General features: G+C 48.3%; 1 protein-coding gene across 12 annotated transcripts; it reads left to right on the top strand.

Annotated features, from left to right (window-relative positions):
- Nucleotides 1-61: 61 nt before the first annotated feature.
- NR1H3 (nuclear receptor subfamily 1 group H member 3) lies at nucleotides 62-18,209 on the top strand. Of its 12 annotated transcripts, none has more exons than XM_057552712.1 (11): nucleotides 81-195; nucleotides 7,929-8,116; nucleotides 12,477-12,556; nucleotides 13,071-13,259; nucleotides 13,682-13,948; nucleotides 14,212-14,420; nucleotides 14,527-14,706; nucleotides 14,873-14,972; nucleotides 17,438-17,551; nucleotides 17,770-17,864; nucleotides 18,053-18,209. In XM_057552712.1, the coding sequence occupies exons 3-11, from the start codon at nucleotides 12,514-12,516 to the stop codon at nucleotides 18,197-18,199; spliced, it is 1,344 nt and encodes a 447-aa protein (XP_057408695.1). In that variant the 5' UTR covers nucleotides 81-195; nucleotides 7,929-8,116; nucleotides 12,477-12,513; the 3' UTR covers nucleotides 18,200-18,209. The 12 variants fall into 12 exon arrangements, with proteins under 12 accessions (XP_007181263.2, XP_028021991.2, XP_057408695.1 ...); XM_057552711.1 differs by having other exon boundaries at nucleotides 116-195; nucleotides 7,745-8,116; XM_007181201.3 differs by lacking the exon at nucleotides 7,929-8,116 and having other exon boundaries at nucleotides 62-195.
- The last annotated feature ends 1,160 nt before the right edge of the window (nucleotides 18,210-19,369 follow it).

Below are 19,369 nucleotides of genomic sequence, written 5' to 3'. Positions count from 1 at the left end.
GCCGCCCGGACGCACCCTTAAGGACACACGCCGGAAGTGCTCTCGCCGCCATCTTGTTAAAGGGGGAGTAGGGATGGTGGGAGGAGGAATCCGGTAGGGAATTCCTGTAGGAGGTTCGCGATCCCGCGGTGGCGGAGAAGCGTGGGAATGTAGCGCGACCTCGCCCTGCAGAAAGGGCTTGGAGACCTCGTCTTGGTAAAGAGAACACTGAGCGTGGGTTTTGCCTCTGCCCGCGGAGACTAAATACCAAGGTGGCTCTTGTATTGGGCCGGACCGTGGCCGGCACAGCAAGCGACCCCCTCGGGCCGGGGTGCTGCCGGGCCTGACGTAGAGCGAGAGCGGGTGCAGAATTGGGGCGAGGGGTGGTTTAGGGCGCCTTTCTCTACACCCCTTCCTTCGGGTGGAATTTGAGCCTTGGCCCTGGCTCTCTTCCCCGGAAGAAGTCTTGTTTTGGGTGTAGGGCACAGCGTGTAAACAGCCCTTTGGACTCCCTGTGTCCCTGAGGTTGGTCCCAGTGTAGCCAATGCTCATTTCCTGAGCAAAGCTTCAGGGCTCCTCTCACTCCCCCTTCCAATCCTTTCCCTGTCCCCCCACCCGTCCACTTCCAAGTTTTAGTTAATTAGAATCAAGATGTCATGCCTCTTCTCAAAGGAGTTGGGTTGCACAGGATGTTCAGACTTTGCAAAACCAAAGCAGTGAATCCGTAGGGGAGAAATTTCAGACCAGTGGGGAGATATATAGGGGTAAGGGGAAGGAGCATATACGATGGGAGTAGGTGGGGTTTCCACAGAATCAGAGCGAGGCCCTCTTGGCACTGACCATTAGGATACAGGTGGAGTCAGTTGGCTTCAGGTCTTTGTGACTCAGCTTGGAGGGACTCACAGCTCCAGGAGGTCAGATCATAGGCCCTTGGGATGCTTTGATTCAGATCTGCCCCCTAGTAGCAAATCACCTCAGATCACTGGAGAAATAAAACGTGATCAGAACATATGGAAGAAACCAGGGTCAGTATCTTGCCCCAGGACTCCAGATTGAATTATTTATATATACCTCAGGATCTAAACATTACTTCCAGAATTGTTATGGAGAAGTGAATAGAAATTGAGAGTTGAAGACTAGGTAGTCAAAAAGTTAGGCTTATTTAGTCACAAGCCCCCCCCCCTTTTTTTGAATTTTATTTACTTTTTATACAGCAGGTTCTTATTAGTTATCTATTTTATACATATTAGTGTGTATGTCAATCCCAATCTCGCAATTCATCACACCATCACCACCACCATCCCCGCCACTTTCCCCCCTTGGTGTCCATACGTTTGTTCTCTACATCTGTGTCTCTATTTCTACCCTGCAAACTGGTTCATCTGTACCATTTTTCTAGTTTCCACGTATATGCGTTAATATACGATATTTGTTTTTCTCTTTCTGGCTTACTTCACTCTGTATGACAGTCTCTAGATCCATCCACATCTCAACAAATGACCCAATTTCTTTCCTTTTTATGGCTGAGTAATATTCCATTGTATATATGTACCACATCTTTATCCATTGATCTTTTGATGGGCATTTAGGTTGCTTCTGTGACCTGGCTATTGTAAATATAGTGCTGCAATGAACATTGGGGTGCATGTGTCTTTTTGAATTATGGTTTTCTCTGGGTATATTCCCAGTAGTGGGATTGCTGAGTCATATGGTAATTCTAGTTTTAGTTTTTTAAGGAACCTCTGTACTGTTCTCCATAGTGGCTGTTTCAATTTACATTCCCACCAACAGTGCAGGAGGGTTCCCTTTTCTCCACTCCCTCTCCAGCATTTGTTCTTTGTAGATTTTCTGATGATGCCCATTCTAACAGGTATGCGGTGATACCTCATTGTAGTTTTGATTTGCATTTCTCTAATAATTAGTGATGTTGAGCAGCTTTTCATGTGCTTCTTGGCCATCTGTATGTCTTCTTTGGAGAAATGTCTACTTAGGTCTTCTGCCCATTTTTTGATTGGGTTGTTTGTTTTTTTAATATTGAGCTGCATAAGCTGTTTATATTTTGGAGATTAATCCTTTGTCCATTGATTCGTTTGCAAATATTTTCTCCCATTCTGAGGGTTGTCTTTTTGTCTTTTTTTTTTTTTTATTCATTCATTTATGGCTGTGTTGGGTCTTCGTTTCTGTGCGAGGGCTTTCTCCAATTGCGGCAAGCGGGGACCACTCTTCATCACGGTGCGCGGGCCTCCCACCATCGCAGCCTCTCTTGTTGCAGAGCACAGGCTCCAGACTCGCAGGCTCAGTAATTGTGGCTTACGGGCCCAGCCGCTCCACGGCATGTGGGATCCTCCCAGACCAGGGCTCGAACCTGTGTCCCCTGCACCGGCAGGCAGACTTCCAACCACTGCGCCACCAGGGAAGCCCTCCTGTGTTTTTGTCTTGATTGTAGTTTCCTTTGCTTTGCAAAAGCTTTTAAGTTTCATTGGGTCCCATTTCTTTATTTTTGTTTTTATTTCCATTTCTCTAGGAGGTGGATCAAAAAAGATCTTGCTGTGATTTATGTCAAAGAGTGTTCTTCCTGTGTTTTCCTCTAAGAGTTTTATAGTGTCTGGTCTTACATTTAGGTCTCTAATCCATTTTGAGATTTTTGTGTGTATGGTGTTAGGGAATGTTCTAATTTCATTCTTTTACGTGTAGCTGTCCACTTTCCCAGCACCACCTATTGAAGAGACTGTCTTTTCTCCATTGTATATCCTTGCCTCCTTTGTCATAGATAAGTTGACTATAGGTGCATGGGTTTACCTCTGGGCTTTCTATCCTTTTCCATTGATCTATATTTCTGTTTTTGTGCCAGTATCATATTGTCTTGATTACTGTAGCTTTGTAGTATAGTCTGAAGTCAGGGAGCCTGATTCCTCCAGCTCCGTTTTTTTCCCTCAAGACTCCTTTGGGTATTTGGGGTCTTTTGTGTCTCCATACAAATTTTAAGATTTTTTTTTCTAGTTCTGTAAAAAATGCCATTGGTAATTTGATAGGGATTGCATTGAATCTGTAGATTGCTTTGGGTAGTATAGTCATTTTCACAATATTGATTTTTCCAATCCAAGGACATAGTATATCTCTCCATCTGTTGGTGTCAACTTTGATTTCTTTCATCAGTGTCTTGTACTTTTCTGAGTACAGGTCTTTTACCTCCTTAGGTAGGTTTATTCCTAGGTATCTTATTCTTTTTGTTGCAGTGGTGAATGGGATTGTTTCCTTAATTTCTCTTTCTGATCTTTCATTGTTAGTGTATGGGAATGCAAGAGATTTCTGTGCATTAATTTTGTATCCTGCAACTTTACCAAATTCATTGATTAGCTCTAGTAGTTTTCTGGTGGCATCTTTAGGATTCTCTATGTATAGTATCATGTCATCTGCAAACAGTGACAGTTTTACTTCTTCTTTTCCAATTTGTATTCCTTTTATTTCTTTTTCTTCTCTGATTGCCGTGGCTAGGACTTCAAAAACTATGTTGAATAATAGTGGTGAGAGTAGACATCCTTATCTTGTTCCTGATCTTAGAGGAAATGCTTTCAGTTTTTCACCATTGAGAATGATGTTTGCTGTGGGTTTGTCATATATGGCCTTTATGCTGTTGAGGGAGGTTCCCTCTATGCCCACTTTCTGGAGAGTTTTTATCATAAATGGGTGTTGAATTTTGTCAAAAGCTTTTTCTGCATGTACTGAGATGATCATATGGTTTTTATTCTTCAATTTGTTAATATGGTGTATCACATGATTTGCATATATTGAAGAATCCTTGCATCCCGGGGATAAATCCCACTTGATCATGGTGTATGATCCTTTTAATGTGTTGTTGGATTCTGCTTGCTAGTATTTTGCTGAGGATTGTTGCATCTATATTCATCAGTGATACTAGTCTGTAATTTTCTTTTTTTGTAGTATCTTTGTCCGGTTTTGGTAGCAGGGTGATGGTGGCCTCATAGAATGAGTTTGGGAGTGCTCCTTCCTCTGCAAATTTTTGGAAGAGTTTGAGAAGGATGGGTGTTAGCTCTTCGCTAAATGTTTGATAGAATTCGCCTGTGAAGCCATCTGGTCCTGGACTTTTGTTTGTTGGAAGATTTTTAATCACAGTTTCAATTTCATTACTTGTGATTGGTCTGTTCATATTTTCTATTTCTTCCTGGTTCAGTCTTGGAAGGTTATACCTTTCTAAGAATTTGTCCATTTCTTCCAGGTTGTCCATTTTATTGGCATAGAGTTGCTTGTAGTAGTCTCTTATGATGCTTTGTATTTCTGCAGTGTCCATTGTAACTTCTCCTTTTTCATTTCTAATTTTATTGATTTGAGTCCTCTCCCTCTTTTTCTTGATGAGTCTGGCTAAAGGTTTATCAATTTTGTTTATCTTCTTAAAGAACCAGCTTTTAGTTTTATTGATCTTTGCTATTGTTTTCTTTGTTTTATTTCATTTATTTCTGCTCTTATCTTTATGATTTCTTTCCTTTTACTAACTTTGGGTTTTGTTTGTTCTTCTTTCTCTAGTTCCTTTAGGTGTAAGCTTAGATTGTTTATTTGAGATTTTTCTTGTTTCTTGAGGTAGGCTTGTATAGCTATAAACTTCCCTCTTAGAACTGCTTTTGCTGCATCCCATAGGTTTTGGATCGTTGTGCTTTCGTTGTAATTTGTCTCTAGGTAATTTTTGATTTCCTCTTTGATTTCCTCAGTGATCTCTTGGTTATTTAGTAACGTATTGTTTAGCCTCCATGTGTTTGTATTTTTTACGGTTTTTTTCCCTGTAATTGATTTCTAATCTCATAGCGTTGTGGTTGGAAAAGATGCTTGATATGATTTCAATTTTCTTAAATTTACTGAAGCTTGATTTGTGACCCAAGATGTTATCTATCCTGGAGAATGTTCCGGCTGCACTTGAGAAGAAAGTGTAATCTGCTGGTTTTGGATGGAATGTCCTATAAATATCAATTAAATCTGTCTGGTCTGTTGTGTCAGTTAAATCTTGTGTTTCCTTATTAATTTTCTGCTTGGAAGATCTGTCCATTGGTGTAAGTGAGGTGTTAAAGTCCCCCACTATTATGTGTTACTGTCGATTTCCTCTTTTATAGCTGTTAGCAGTTGCCTTACGTACTGAGGTGCTCCTATGTTGGGTGTGTATATATTTATAATTGTTATATCTTCTTCTTGGATTGATCCCTTGATCATTATGTAATGTCCTTCCTTGTCTCTTGTAACATTCTTTATTTTAAAGTCTATTTTATCTGATATGAGTATTGCTACTCCAGCTTTCTTTTGATTTCCATTTGCACGGAATATCTTTTTCCATCCTCTCACTTTCAGTCTGTATGTGTCCCTAGGTCTGAAGTGGGTCTCTTGTAGACAGCATATATATGGGTCTTGTTTTTGTATCCATTCAGTGCGCCTGTGTCTTTTGGTTGGAGCATTTAATCCATTCACGTTTAAGGTAATTATCGATATGTATGTTCCTATTACCATTTTAATATTTATTTATTTATTTATTTATTTATTTATGGCTGTGTTGGGTCTTCGTTTCTGTGCGAGGGCTTTCTCTAGTTGTGGCAAGCGGGGGCCACTCTTCATCGCGGTGCGCGGGCCTCTCACTATCGTGGCCTCTCTTGTTGCGGAGCACAGGCTCCAGATGCGCAGGCTCAGTAATTGTGGCTCACGGGCCTAGTTGCTCCGTGGCATGTGGGATCCTCCCAGACCAGGGCTCGAACCCGTGTCCCCTGCATTGGCAGGCGGATTCTCAACCACTGCGCCACCAGGGAAGCCCCCTATTACCATTTTCTTAATTGTTTTGGGTTTGTTTTTGTAGATCCTTTTCTTGTGTTTCCCGCTTAGAGAAGTTCCTTTAGCATTTGTTGTAGAGCTGGTTTGGTGGTGCTGAATTCTCTCAGCTTTTGCTTGTCTGTAAAGCTTTTGATTTCTCCTTTGAATCTGAATGAGATCCTTGCTGGGTAGGGTAATCTTGGTTGTAGGTTCTTCCCTTTCATCACTTTAATTTTTTTTTTAATATTTTATTTTTTTTATTTATTTATGGCTGTGTTGGGTCTTCGTTTCTGTGCGAGGGCTTTCTCTAGTTGCGGCAAGCGGGGGCCACTCTTCATCGCGGTGCGCGGGCCTCTCACTGTCGCGGCCTCTCTTGTTGCGGAGCATAGGCTCCAGACGCGCAGGCTCAGCAATTGTGGCTCACGGGCCTAGTCGCTCCGCGGCATGTGGGATCCTCCCAGACCAGGGCTCGAACCCGTGTCCCCTGCATTGGCAGGCAGATTCTCAACCACTGTGCCACCAGGGAAGCCCCACTTTAAATATTTCGTGCCACTGCCTTCTGGCTTGTAGAGTTTCTGCTGAGAATTCAGCTGTTAACCTTATGAGAGTTCCCTTGTATGTTATTTGTCATTTTTCCCTTGTTGCTTTTAATAATTTTTCTTTGTCTTTAATTTTTGTCAATTTGATTACTGTGTGTCTCAGCATGTTTCTCCTTGGGTTTATCCTGCCTGGGACTCTCTGCGCTTCCTGGACTTGGGTGGCTATTTCCTTTCCCATGTTAGGGAAGTTTTCAACTATAATCTCTTCATATATTTTCTCAGGTCCTTTCTCTCTCTCGTCTCCTTCTGGGACCCCTATACTGTGAATGTTTTTGCATTTAATGTTGTCCCAGAGGTCCCTTAGGCTGTCTTTATTTCTCTTCATTCTTTTTTCTTCTGTTCTGTGGCAGTGAATTCCACCATTCTGTCTTCCAGGTCACTTATCTGTTCTCTGCCTCAGTTATTCTGCTATTGATTCCTTCTAGTGTATTTTTCATTTCAGTTATTGTATTGTTCATCTCTGTTTGTTTGTTCTTTAATTCTTCTAGGTGTTTGTTCTTTAATTCTTCTAGGTCTTTGTTAGACATTTCTTGCATCTTCTCGTTCTTTGCCTCCATTCTTTTTCCGAGGTCCTGGATCATCTTCACTATCATTATTCTGAATTCTTTTTCTGGAAGGTTGCCTATCTCCACTTCATTTAGTTGTTTTTCTGGGGTTTTATCTTGTTCCTTCATCTGGTACAAAGTCCTCTGCCTTTTCATTTTGTCTGTCTTTCTATGAATGTGGTTTTCCTTCCATGGGCTGCAGAATTGTACTTCTTCTTTGTTACGGGCTCCTTTATGAATCAGATGAAAATTTAGTCCCCTCTCCTCCAGAAAAATGTCGACACACACAAATGGAATTTTGCATACAATCCCAAGAGGTTCATGAAGACCATTCATAGGCTTCATAAATCAGCATCTCTGAATCCTTCATCTAACCTAGTCCCCTTAATTCACAGATAAGAAGACAAACCCAGAGAGAGGAAGTGACTTGTCCAAGGTCACAGAGTTTAGGAGAATGGATTAAAACTCAAGTTTTCTGATTTCCAGTCAAGTAGCCCTTAAAATGGGTTATTTCTCACAGGCTACTCAAACTGCATTGCTTAACTGTATTCAGTGGCCCCAAAATACTTTCAATTAAGAGATTTCTAGCAAAGGAAACCTTTTCACATTGGTGGGGTTGAATGGGACATGGCTAATTGGCAAAATTCTGCATATTAGTGGGACTTTTTGAGTGTTTTGTTTTAATATGCCCCTTACTCTCCTTGCAAACTAGCCAGACCATTGTGATTTCAGAATGTAAATCCTGGGCTTATTAAATTTTGGCAAGTAGAACAAAAATCCCTTAAATTCATCTTTTGCTTTTCTTCCCACTTGTTCAAGTATTTCTATATTCGTTGTGCCTGCAAGCATCCGATGTAGGAAGGATTGATGGAGAAGATATTATTTCATTTTTTATGGTGAGAAATAAACCCAGGAAGGGTAAAGATTACACCACAAGTACATGGTAGAGCCAAGAGCTGAGCCCTGGTTTCTTGACCCCCAGCTTCTGCATGTTTTCTGCCAGATGATTCTGTGGTCCCCACACCTTGGTTCCTAACTACAGATGCAAAAAGAATAGATGTGTAGATGGATAGTTAGATAGATGGATACATGGGCATACCTCAGACCAAATAAATCAGAACCTCTGAAAATAAGGCCAGGTTTGGGAACCACTGCTGCACCCTGTGTTGGCAGAAGCGAACCTAAATCCAGGTGAGTGGACTATTTTTCCTATCTGGGAGGGCAGTTTTGTGTAATGGAGTGAGGTGGTCATTTTTTGTTTGAGTTTGAGCTTTTGAGTCAGCTATACTTGTATTCAGATTTGATATGTGACCCCTTGCTAGTATTCTCTTCTAGGATTATATATGAGGAGAAATAAAATAATACATGTAAAGATAAATGTATGTAGTAGGGCCTAATAAATGTTACTTTTCTTCTTTCTGCTGTCTATATCATCTCTCTGAACTCATAGACCTGGGAAGCAGGAATTCCTGGGTTCTCTCTCCTGTGATTGGGAGGCTGGGGAGAAGTCACTTGAGCGGCATGCAAGATGACCCCCACACTGTGCAGCCTTCCAGAATGGTGATGGAGGCAGCAAGAAGCAGTTGCCCCAGTCCATCCCTGCAAACTGCACCTTGTGGCCTGCCTCATGGGAGTGCCATCCAGTAGTGCATATAACTGTGGGCTGGTGAATGCTCCTATCTTTGCTTCAAGATTCCCTTTGCTGCAAGGAGAAGCCTCTGGTGGTTCTGGGGGTCAGAAATGTGACCTGGAAGACCCTAAAAGGAGTTCCCAGGCATGTTGCCTCTTCTAGGAGCCAAGAAAACATAGGAAAGGCCCCGTGGGACTGGGAGGCTTTGCACCTAACACCTCCATTGGGCTGGTGGGACTGCACAGTGGGGGCCGGGGGGTTGTCTGGCAAAGTGAGACATGTGATTCCCACTGCAGATCACCTGACTACTTGCCCTGGTTTGGGGAAGAAGTCCCAGTCATTAGTCTCCAGAACCTTTGTGGAGATACCACCAACAGGTTTTGGTCTTCACCCCTTTTGCTCTCCCTTCCCATCTTCATGTGGGGGAGGCTCCTGAACCCCCGTAACCTGAAGGGGTAACTCTGGCAGTAATGCTTCCTCCTCCCTTACTTGAGATTAGGCTGAGGCTGAATCCCTTGTGTGGGGGAGATGGCGCCCTAACCTGCTTGTTCAGCAACTGGCTCTAGCCTGGGTCAGAGGGCTCCCGATGCGGCTTGTGTGTGGTGCTGGGTCCTGGCCTGTGGGGAGACTAGGGTGTCACGAGAGGGAGTTGAGGATCAGGAGTGAATGGGTCTTCTCCCAACTCCCAGAATATAGATCATCAGACCCCAGACCAATGTTCCATCCCAAGTTCCTTGAACCAAGTGTTTCAGTGACATCGCTGACTCTGCCTCTGTGCTGGAGCTTCTGGGGATGGGGAAAGGTGGAGGAGGGAGCTGCAGCGATGATGTGGGTGCTAAGACAGGACAGTTCTAGTTTCCCAGGGGCTATGGTCCCTGGTTTTTACTTTGCCAGGACAGCTGGGGCCTTGTGAAAATCAGGGAGGGAACATAAGCAAGAGGAATGGAGAGCCTTGTGCTCATGACTCAGAGATGCCCGGACCAGGGTGGGGGCCTCGTGAGGGGATGACCTTGTGATGAGAGGGAACAAGAGCAAAAGCTGGAGGCAGAACTTTGAGATGGGGGTGTCAGAGGGGCTTTTCTGAAATGTGAAAATGAATACATGGACAGATTTTGCAACACCATCCAGCCTGCTGTCTTCTCAAGTTTTGCTCCCTAACCTCCGCCTGTTCCTCCCGCCCCACCCTGTGCTTCCTCCCATCTTTCACCAAGCTCCTTTCTATTTCTGTTTTCCCTGTCCTTCTCCCGTCCTGTTCCCCCACACCCCATGTCCACTCTTTCCCTACTCCCTCTCTTCTCCTCTTCCCTGGTGTCCTGTTCATCTCTGTCTTGGTGCCTCTGGCTGCCTGCCCTGGCCCCCTGTCCTTCTGTGCTTTCATGTGGAGCCCATGGGAACTGGCGTTCACAGCAAAACAGGAAGAGCCTGTGAGCAGGAAACTGGGAGTGGGGCAGGGGGGGAACAACCAGCAGTAACCTCAGCTCCTCGCCTCCCACATCTGGACTGAAGCATCCCCAGGGCCCCTTGCCTCTCCCACTGCAGCCCACCAGCCCCAGCTTCGTCCATCTCACTTCACTGGTCCAGCAGACCTGAGAGGCAGCAAGATGAGTATCCTGGACTCTGACACAGGAGAAAGAAAGAGGACAGGGACTTGAGTGAGGACATCTGGATTCTGATCCCAGCTTGGCCACTGACTGTGTGTGGTCTTGGAAAAGACTCTCCCATGAGCTCAGTGTTATTGTACCCTCCCTCCCTCCTGGGGCTGCTCTAAGGACCAGAAGAGATAGTGAGGGGTTTGTATATGGAAATAAGCACAGGAAGGTTAACAGTATACAGATCCAAGGTGATGGGAAGACCCATAGCTGAAAGGATTGGGAGTTTAATTACTGCTTCCATTTCTAGTACTCTTACTGTGTGCTCTGATACATTGTTTAATTCTCACGACAACCTTATGTGGCAAAAACCATTATTATTATACCTGTTTTAAAGATAGAGAAACAGAGGTTCAGAGACATTAACTTGCTTAATCAAGATCACACAGCAAATAAGAGGCAGAGGCAAGGCCTGGATTTGAACCCAAAATCTGAGCTCAGAGCCCAAGCACTAAAAAGCAATGATGAAATTGACTAGAGCCAACAAGTATAGGATAGAAGAGGATGATACTATTTTTCTTGTTTACTTATTCATTCAACAAACAGAACCACAGTACCTACTCTGTTTCTACTTTATGGCAGGCCCTGTTTCAGGGGAGATAAAATCAGTAAAACGAGGTGTCTACCTTCAGGGATGGACCTCATGTTCAGGCGAGAAGGCACGGCTACAGTCTCAGTATATGCTGGACAGAGCCTGCCCTCACTTCTGACAGAACCCTTCCCCAGATGAGGGAACCTGCATGCCCTCTCAGGTCCATCCTGGACTGGCACCCAGATCTACCGTCTCCCGTCCCAGACCATCCATTGCTGTAGCGACTTCTTTCCACCACCCATCCCCCCCAGCCCCCGCTCCGGCCTCCTTTCTTCTCTGGCCCCCGCAGGGCACCCACGTTCAGAGACTCCCTGGAAGGCCCAGCACCTGCCTGTCTCCACCCCTGTAGTTCCATCAGCTTGGCTGAGGCCTGGGGCTAGTGGGGAGAGCTTCTTGGCCCCTTTCCAGAGGTACAGGAGGAGGAGGGAGGCCGGGAAAGCAAGCTGGGGCTCGGTGTCGCAATTCCGGGCCGGGCCGGGACCTTTGCTCCGCGAGGTGTCTGTGGAAGGGAGGAAACGACTCTGGAGGCTGCCGGGAGTGGGGTGGGGGCGCCTGGGAGGTGCCTGTAAGAGCAGCTCAGAGCCGCCAGGATGAGGAGAGGAAGGGGAGAGCCGGGCAGATCTGCAGGAAAATGCGGCCTTCGGGTTTGGGGGTAGGGGCCGGGGGTGGCGCCGGGCCGAGGGGGTGGCCGGCCGGCAGGGGGCGGAGTCAGCGCGGTGGGGAAGCGGCCCGTGGGCGGGGGCGAGGAGGCCAGGGCTCCGGTCGGTCGGCTCCCGGCTCCCTGCCCCTCTCTTGCTCCGCTCCGGCTCCCCGGCCGCTGAGGCCTGTGGACCAGGGACTGCACCATCCTCCTCTCCCAGCAAGGGGGCTCCAGAGACTGCCCCAGCCAGAGTCTGGCGGCCTGGCACTCGGTGGGTCTGCTCCTCAGCGCTGGCCTGGGGCTCTGCCTGTGTGTCTGGGGCGCGGGTGGGGGCGGGGGCGGCGGGGTGTCCTGTGGATTTAGAAAGGGGTCTCTGGGGAGAAGTGAAGAGGATGATGGTGACGGAAGCTCGGACAGCGACAGCATTCTGTTTATGTCCCAGGATAACTTCTGAAGGGGTCAGGAGCAGGAGGTCCTGTATGTGAATTGGGGTGACTTCTGGAGGCAAGAGTTTTGTCTTGGGACCCTGGAAGGTGGCAGGAGTGAGGTTGTCTAACCAGCAGTGTGTTTCACTGGGTGGAGGGAGCCTCGATCACATGTCCTGATTCTGCCCAACTTTGGCGGTCCGCAGTGCTAGAGTGAGGGGGAAGGGGCTCTGACAGAAGCGGGGCAGTTGTGCCCAAACATTCCCTGATGGCCTGGAGGGGGTCCTGGGGAGAAAAGGTGGCATGGTAGCCAAGAAATCAGACTTCGATGTCAGAGAGACCAGAGTCGGAGTCTTGGCTCTACCACTGCCTAACTGTGTGCCCATAGGCTATTTTCTTAATGTCTTTGAACCCCAGTTTCCTCATCTGTAAATTGGGCTTGAGAATAGCCCTGACCTCATAGGGATATTGTGAGGAAGGCATGGAAAGCCTTAGCACAGGCTGACACATATGTGGCAAGTAAATGTTAGCTGATACGTGAGTACAGACAAAAAGCAGGATCAGGAGGGGAGGGAACCCAGTTTGGGAAGAGTGTAACCTGGATCATTCCTGCAGGACAGTCCCTTGGTAATGTCCAGGGCTCCAGGAAGAGATGTCTTTGTGGCTGGAGGCCCCTGTGCCTGATGTTTCTCCTGGTAAGCTTCTTCACTCCAGCCCTCTCCCCTGAGCCCAGGCCCCAACTCCTCTCCTCCCGCGGGAATCAGCCTCCTTCACTACCTACCTTCTGCCCTTCCCTGGAGAGCAGTCCAGAGCTGCTCTTGGTGTTGCTTGCCTCCTTCTGCCCAGACTGTCTCTGCCCTGGTTCTGGTGCCTGGCCCTTGCAGATACCCGTCTGTCCTTCTCAAGCCGGGCTTGCTGCTGGGGAGGCTTGGCATGTCCAATGCTTATCCAGCTTGGCTTTCAAGAGTTCTGTCTGATCTCTGAGATGGATGCACTTCAGCCCCGCAAGGGGACAAAGGTTAACATCCTTATTTAAGGTATTGAGGTGCAGGGGACTACAAGTGATTAGCCCTAGAGCCCATACAAATCTCAGGGTCCCAAAGCCGGAGCCGACGTTTTACTGCCCTCTATGGGTGAAGATAAGTTTGCAGTTTCCCAGGAGAATGCTGGGGACCTGAGACCCCCTTGTGCCTCTCTTTCGGGGTTCAGACTGTGCAGTGGAGCTGTGGGAGCCAGATGCACAAGATGCAAGCAGCCAGCCTCTGGGAAGCAGCAACTGTATCCTCAGGGAGGAATCTAGCACACCCCAATCTGCTGGGGGCACTTCGAGGGTGGGGCTGGAGGCAACAGAGCCCACAGCCCTGCTCCCCGGGGTGGAGGCCCCTCCAGAGTCCACAGGTGAGGAGCTGCTGGATTTGGAGGAGGTAAGGGCTCCCTGGATCCGGAAGGGGTAACTTCAGGGCTCTTTACCTTATAAGATCATGGTTAAGTCCAAACTTTGGAGTCAACTAGACCTAAGTGATCTGAGTATAAATTTTGTTTCTTACGCCTTTCTGAGCCTCAGTTTCCTTATTTGTAAAATGGAAATAACAAGAGTACCTATCTCTTATGGTTGTAAGGATCAGTGCACATAAAGGGCTCAGACAGTACCTAGGACATAATACAACTTTGCATACGAGAGCTACTTTCTTAGAATAGAGAGACTAGATAGACTTTGTACAGTGAAGTAAATGAAGGTCACTGAGTGCTCAGGGCAGTGGCCAGCTGGGCACCAAGCCTTTTCCCTGAAGAAGAACATTAAGGCTCTTTCCTGTACCCAGAGCTTCGTCCACAAAAGCGGAAAAAGGGGCCAGCCCCCAAAATGCTGGGGAATGAGCTGTGCAGTGTGTGTGGAGACAAGGCTTCTGGCTTCCACTACAACGTGCTGAGCTGCGAGGGCTGCAAGGGATTCTTCCGCCGCAGTGTCATCAAAGGGGCGCGCTACGTCTGCCACAGTGGGGGCCACTGCCCCATGGACACCTACATGCGTCGCAAGTGCCAGGAGTGCCGCCTTCGCAAATGCCGCCAGGCCGGCATGCGGGAGGAGTGTGAGTGTCTGGGGACTGGAGCTGGGGGAGGGGGGTGGTTAGGCCGATGGGGAAGAGGGCATGTCTGGGTGCCAAGGTCTGGGGGCAGAAAGGCAGCTGAGCCTATGGGCCTTCCTACACGGTCCCTAAGTGTGGATTAAAATCTCTTCCTTGTCCTTACCTAACACTCTCTGCTTTTCTGGAGCCTCAAACTACGCCTCTGCCCCATCCCCACTTCCTGTCTCCCCCTCTTCTCCCCTCCTCACATCTGGCTCTGTTCTCAGGTGTTCTGTCAGAAGAACAGATCCGTCTGAAGAAACTGAAGCGGCAAGAGGAGGAACAGGCTCAGGCCACATCCGTGCCCCCGAGGGCTTCCTCTCCGCCCCAAGTCCTGCCCCAGCTCAGCCCGGAGCAGCTGGGCATGATTGAGAAGCTGGTGGCTGCCCAGCAGCAGTGTAACAGACGTTCCTTCTCGGACCGGCTTCGAGTCACGGTACCTGAGGGGCCTGGGGAGGGGTCGCTGTGCCCAGAGCACCCGCTGGCTTCTTGATGCCTGACTCAGAGTGGTTTGTTTCTTTCCTCCTTGCCTTTCGGGGTAGCCCTGGCCCATGGCACCAGATCCGCAGAGTCGGGAGGCCCGTCAGCAACGCTTTGCCCACTTCACGGAGCTGGCCATTGTCTCTGTGCAGGAGATCGTTGATTTTGCCAAACAGCTGCCGGGCTTCCTGCAGCTCAGCCGGGAGGACCAGATTGCCCTCCTGAAGACCTCTGCAATTGAGGTGGCTGGCAAGGCCGAGGGCGAAGGGAGGACCAGAGCGGGATGTCTGTGGGAGGGGCCCCCAGCCCGCCAGCTGGGAAGCCCCATGCACTGGGAAGTAGGGATGAGGGGCTCGACCTTCCCTTGAAGGTGCCCTGGGCCAAGACCAGCCCAATATTTGTGTGCAGGTCATGCTTCTGGAGACATCTCGGAGGTACAACCCTGGAAGTGAGAGTATCACCTTCCTCAAGGATTTCAGTTATAACCGGGACGACTTTGCCAAAGCAGGTGAGAACTGAGATCACAAAGGGACTGGGTTGGATGAACAGATGCACTTTGTCATGGGGCCCATAGTGACTACAGAGCTACAGGCCCAGGGTTTGAGTGGCTACAAAGGGAAGGATCCACTTGTTTTTCCAAGACAGAAAGTTGGAATGCTGATAGGTTTCCCTTAACTGTCCCAGATAGATTCCTGTCCTCTGTTGCATTAGGCCAGTGGTTCTCAAACTGTGTTCCCAGGAACCTGAGGGGGGGTTTCCATGGAAGTGTCACCTTAGAGGAAAAACGTCCTTCACCCTAACTTTAGCCAAACCAGAAGCTCCATTTAAATCTGCGTTATATATTGTGCTTCTGCGTAATATTTTGCTTGAAGAAAAGACTTTACAGCTAGGAAAAAAAACTTGAAAACCTCACCAAGCCTTTTAGTAGCCAAAATTGAAAAATCTTTCTCAGATGTGCTCTCTAAGGATCATGTGGACTGATTTCCTCCTCTTCAGCTGTGCTTTCTGAGTAGCCATGGAATTGGCATTAAAACATGGCAGATGTGCCCAGATGAGGCAGTTTTAGGATAAGAGTGAACACTTCTATCCCCATCTTGGAGTATCTTGGAGTACTTTCTCCAAGAATTAGTTCATGATGCTGTTCTCTATCTGACATTTGCTTGCAGGCTAAGCAGTTTTGGTTTCCTCATATTCAATGGCTGGTTTGTGTTGTGGGAGGAGGGCCGGGAAAGGATGGAAGGTGGAAGGTGTTTCGGAGGGACAGGACTGAGGCTGAACAAGAGACTGGGTGGTTTAACCCCTGAGTGAGTGGGTCTGTAAAATATGGCTGATGCTGACTCCATTCTCGGGTTTGGAGAATACTGGTTTCCAGTGCAGAGCTCACAGAGGTTTCCCGTGACTCAGGCCAGCTCTTGTCCCATCACAGGCCACCCAGTGAGCTTTCTAGGTAGGCCTCCCTTCACTATAGGGTACGGCAGGGCTGTGTTGACACCTCTTGCCTTCTGTAGTGCGTGGTGTGCTGCCTGAATGTATAGGCACCTAGTAGGAGTGATGTAATGACTTTTCCCAGCTTTAAAAGCCCAGCCCTGCCCCCTTTCTCTACCCAATCACCTTTTCCCCAGATGGTTACTACCCACTCCTTCTTAACCACGGCCTCCTCCTTCATAACATCCTCCTTTCTGAACTCTTCCCTGTTCTCATGTCTGCGTGTTCCTTCAGCACTTGTGGACTTGTGCTGTCTGAATCTGTATCTATTTATAGATTCATTTATATAAGCGGTTTTTATGTCATCATGTTTGTCTTTCATTTCTCACTTTTTCAGTGAGGGGAGAAGAGACAGGGCTGCTCTTTGGGCAGGTCTCCCTCCTCCTTTACCTCCACTACCATATGCTGCTCGTGTGGGTGACTAACGATGTGAACCGATCACACTGGGGGCGTCCACTCAGCGAGCAGTAGCAGACCCTTGCAGGGGGCATAACTCTAGAACTTGCTCGTCCTCTCTGTACAAAGGGGCTGTTCAGCACAATTCAAGGCTGGACACCTCACCAATAAATGCTTTCTAAATGGGGCTTGTCCATTAAATGGATCAACACACATTTGATAAACATCGGGGTGAAAGCACAGGAAGTGACTAATCAAGAAGCCTGGAATGGAAAAGTTAGCAGATGGTTGCTAAAAGACATCTGAGAAAACTAGGGGATGGCGTGGGGTAGGGAGACTTTGACAGTGTGTTTGGGAGAAGTGTTCTTTAGATGTCACCACTTCAGGTCATGGTTTGTTGAACTTTGGTCTCCTCAGTAAGAAGGCTGGTTCTATTTTTAAAATTTATTATTTATTTAACAAACACTTAGATGGAGTTACCATATGTGCCACTCATTATTCTAAGAACCCATTATGAGGTAGGTACTATTATTATCTCCAGTCTAGAGATGGGAAAACCAAGGCCCAGAGAGCTTAAATAACTTACTCAAGGTCACACAGCCTAGTAAATGGTAGAGCTAGGACTCAAACCCAGGGAGCCTGACACCAGAGTCCACACCCTCAACCACATTGCTTTGTTTCCCCTGTGACGTGAAACAAGAAATGTATTGCTAGTATTCAAATAAGTAAGGCCAATTGCCAGTGAAGCAGTCTTTTTATAAACAAACATAAGGGTTGCTTCTATTTCTAGTAATGTGGGGCCCTCAAGCATTCTAAGAAGAATTCTAACAGAATTATTGTCATTTAATTCAGCACGTTCTGTATGCTGGGTGCAGTGCAAAGTGGTCTGTATGCTTTATCATTTAACCATCACAACAGTTTTATAAGTTCAGATATGATTCCCGCCTCACAGATGAGGCTTAGAGAGGTTAAGAAACTTACCCAAGGTTATACAGCAGAGCCCTGGAGACTTCTTCCTGAGTTCCTGGTAGTCTCCTCAGCTGAGCAGTGCTGCCCATGCCACACAACCCAGCCTCTCTTCTTCCTCCCCAGGGCTGCAGGTGGAGTTCATCAACCCCATCTTTGAGTTCTCCAGAGCCATGAATGAGCTGCAACTAAATGATGCTGAGTTTGCCTTGCTCATTGCCATCAGCATCTTCTCTGCAGGTGTGGAGGAGGGGCAAGAGGGAAAACGAGCAAGAGACTCACACCAAAGAGGGCTGCAGGCCCCATAGGGCAAGAATCGTGGGGGTGGAGGCCCTTGTTGTGTTACTTTGGGATGGGAGAGGTTGGGTAGGGCATGTCCCTATTTTTTGGTTGTGATTTGGGGTATGGAAATAAGACCCTGGCCAGACCTGCTACTCAACTCTGTTGGTGACCTATAGACCGGCCCAACGTGCAGGACCAGCTCCAGGTAGAGAGGCTGCAACACACATATGTGGAGGCCCTGCATGCCTACGTCTCCATCCACCACCCCCATGTGAGTCTCCCCACTGTGCCCTCTTTCTCCTCTCCACAGGCTCATCCCCTGACACATCTGCTTTCCCTTCAAGAATCCCTCCCTGACTACATCGTGCACAGACAATTCTCTACCTCTCCCACAAAGCCCCCACCCTTGCCCCCCTTCCCTGGGGAGAGACAAAGGCTGTACTTGTCCTTCTTTCCCAGGACCGGCTGATGTTCCCACGGATGCTAATGAAACTGGTGAACCTCCGGACACTGAGCAGCGTCCATTCAGAGCAAGTGTTTGCACTGCGCCTGCAGGATAAAAAGCTTCCCCCGCTGCTCTCTGAGATCTGGGATGTGCACGAGTGACTGATCTTCCCCTGTATCTTCTGTTTTCTGAGCTGGATGGCTGAGGCTGGTGGCTGCCTCCTAGAGGTGGAACCGACTGAGAAGGACAGACATTCCTGAGGGCTGGGCAAAGGAGATCCTCAAGTGGCATTAAAGGAGAGTCAAAGGGTCGGGAGTTTTGTGGCTGCTGGGTAGTAGGGATCCTGCTAAAACGGTGCTCCGTGTGAAGACTGTACTAACCGGGCCCAATGGATGAACCTGGGGGCCACTTTGCACAAGGTTCTCCAGGGCCCTGCCCATCCTGCCTCTACCACTTCCTGTTTTCCCCACAGGGCCCCAAGAGAAATTCTCCACTGTCACTCTGCGGCTTGGCCATAAATGCCGCCGGGCTGCCTCACCGATAGGCCTGGCACTGTTTGTACAGGAAGGCCAAAATGAATTAAGAATGAGAGAAACCAATTTCTGGAATGGGGGTGGGGGCCCGACAACAGAGGAGAGAAGCTTGTGTCCTTGCGGGTCCGTTTCCAGACTCAGAGGAGGGAGACAAGTCACAAGTGACAGCCTTGGCAGTGAGTGGGGACCTCATTTTACCAGTCCCAGTGCGATGTAAGGGTCAATGAAGTGCTGAGGCTGGGACGCACCCTTGCCCCGCCTCAATGATCCCGGTGGGATCGTGTTGCCTTTCTGTGAGGAAGGGGGTGTTGGATTTTCGGAACTAACGCCTCAGTCGTGCACCTGTGTTCGTGCGTGCGGGTATAATGCCTTGGTTTTTCCGTTGATACTTAAGAAGGTACAACAATCCCTCCTCTTGGCCCGCAGGCCCTGTGGGACAGCGAGAAAAGTCCCCAGAGGCCAGGAGGAGGCTGCTGTGTCCCAGGTTTAGCCTCGCGGAAGGGCTGGACTCCCTCTCCCAGCGCGCACCGGGGCACCGCTCACGCCCCCTGCCTTCGAGCGCACCGGGTGGAGGAGATGCCGTGGCCGCGCCTTCCGGCCTCAAGTCCCCCCGCCGCCCCTGAATTGGTAGGCTCCACCGCCGCAGTCGCCGGCTTTCCTGCCCACGCGGCTGGGCACTTCCAAAGCGCGAGCGGGGGAGGGAGATGAGATGAGGGGAACGGTGAGAAAGTCCTAGGGCAGCTTATCTTGAGACGTCGCTTCCAGATTCATCCGCAGTTCATCGAAATGGGCTCTATT

This window comes from Balaenoptera acutorostrata, chromosome 9, assembly GCF_949987535.1.
Source record: "Balaenoptera acutorostrata chromosome 9, mBalAcu1.1, whole genome shotgun sequence".
NCBI classification, from domain to species: Eukaryota; Metazoa; Chordata; class Mammalia; order Artiodactyla; family Balaenopteridae; genus Balaenoptera; species Balaenoptera acutorostrata.
This window is presented reverse-complemented; position numbering and strand designations above follow the sequence as displayed.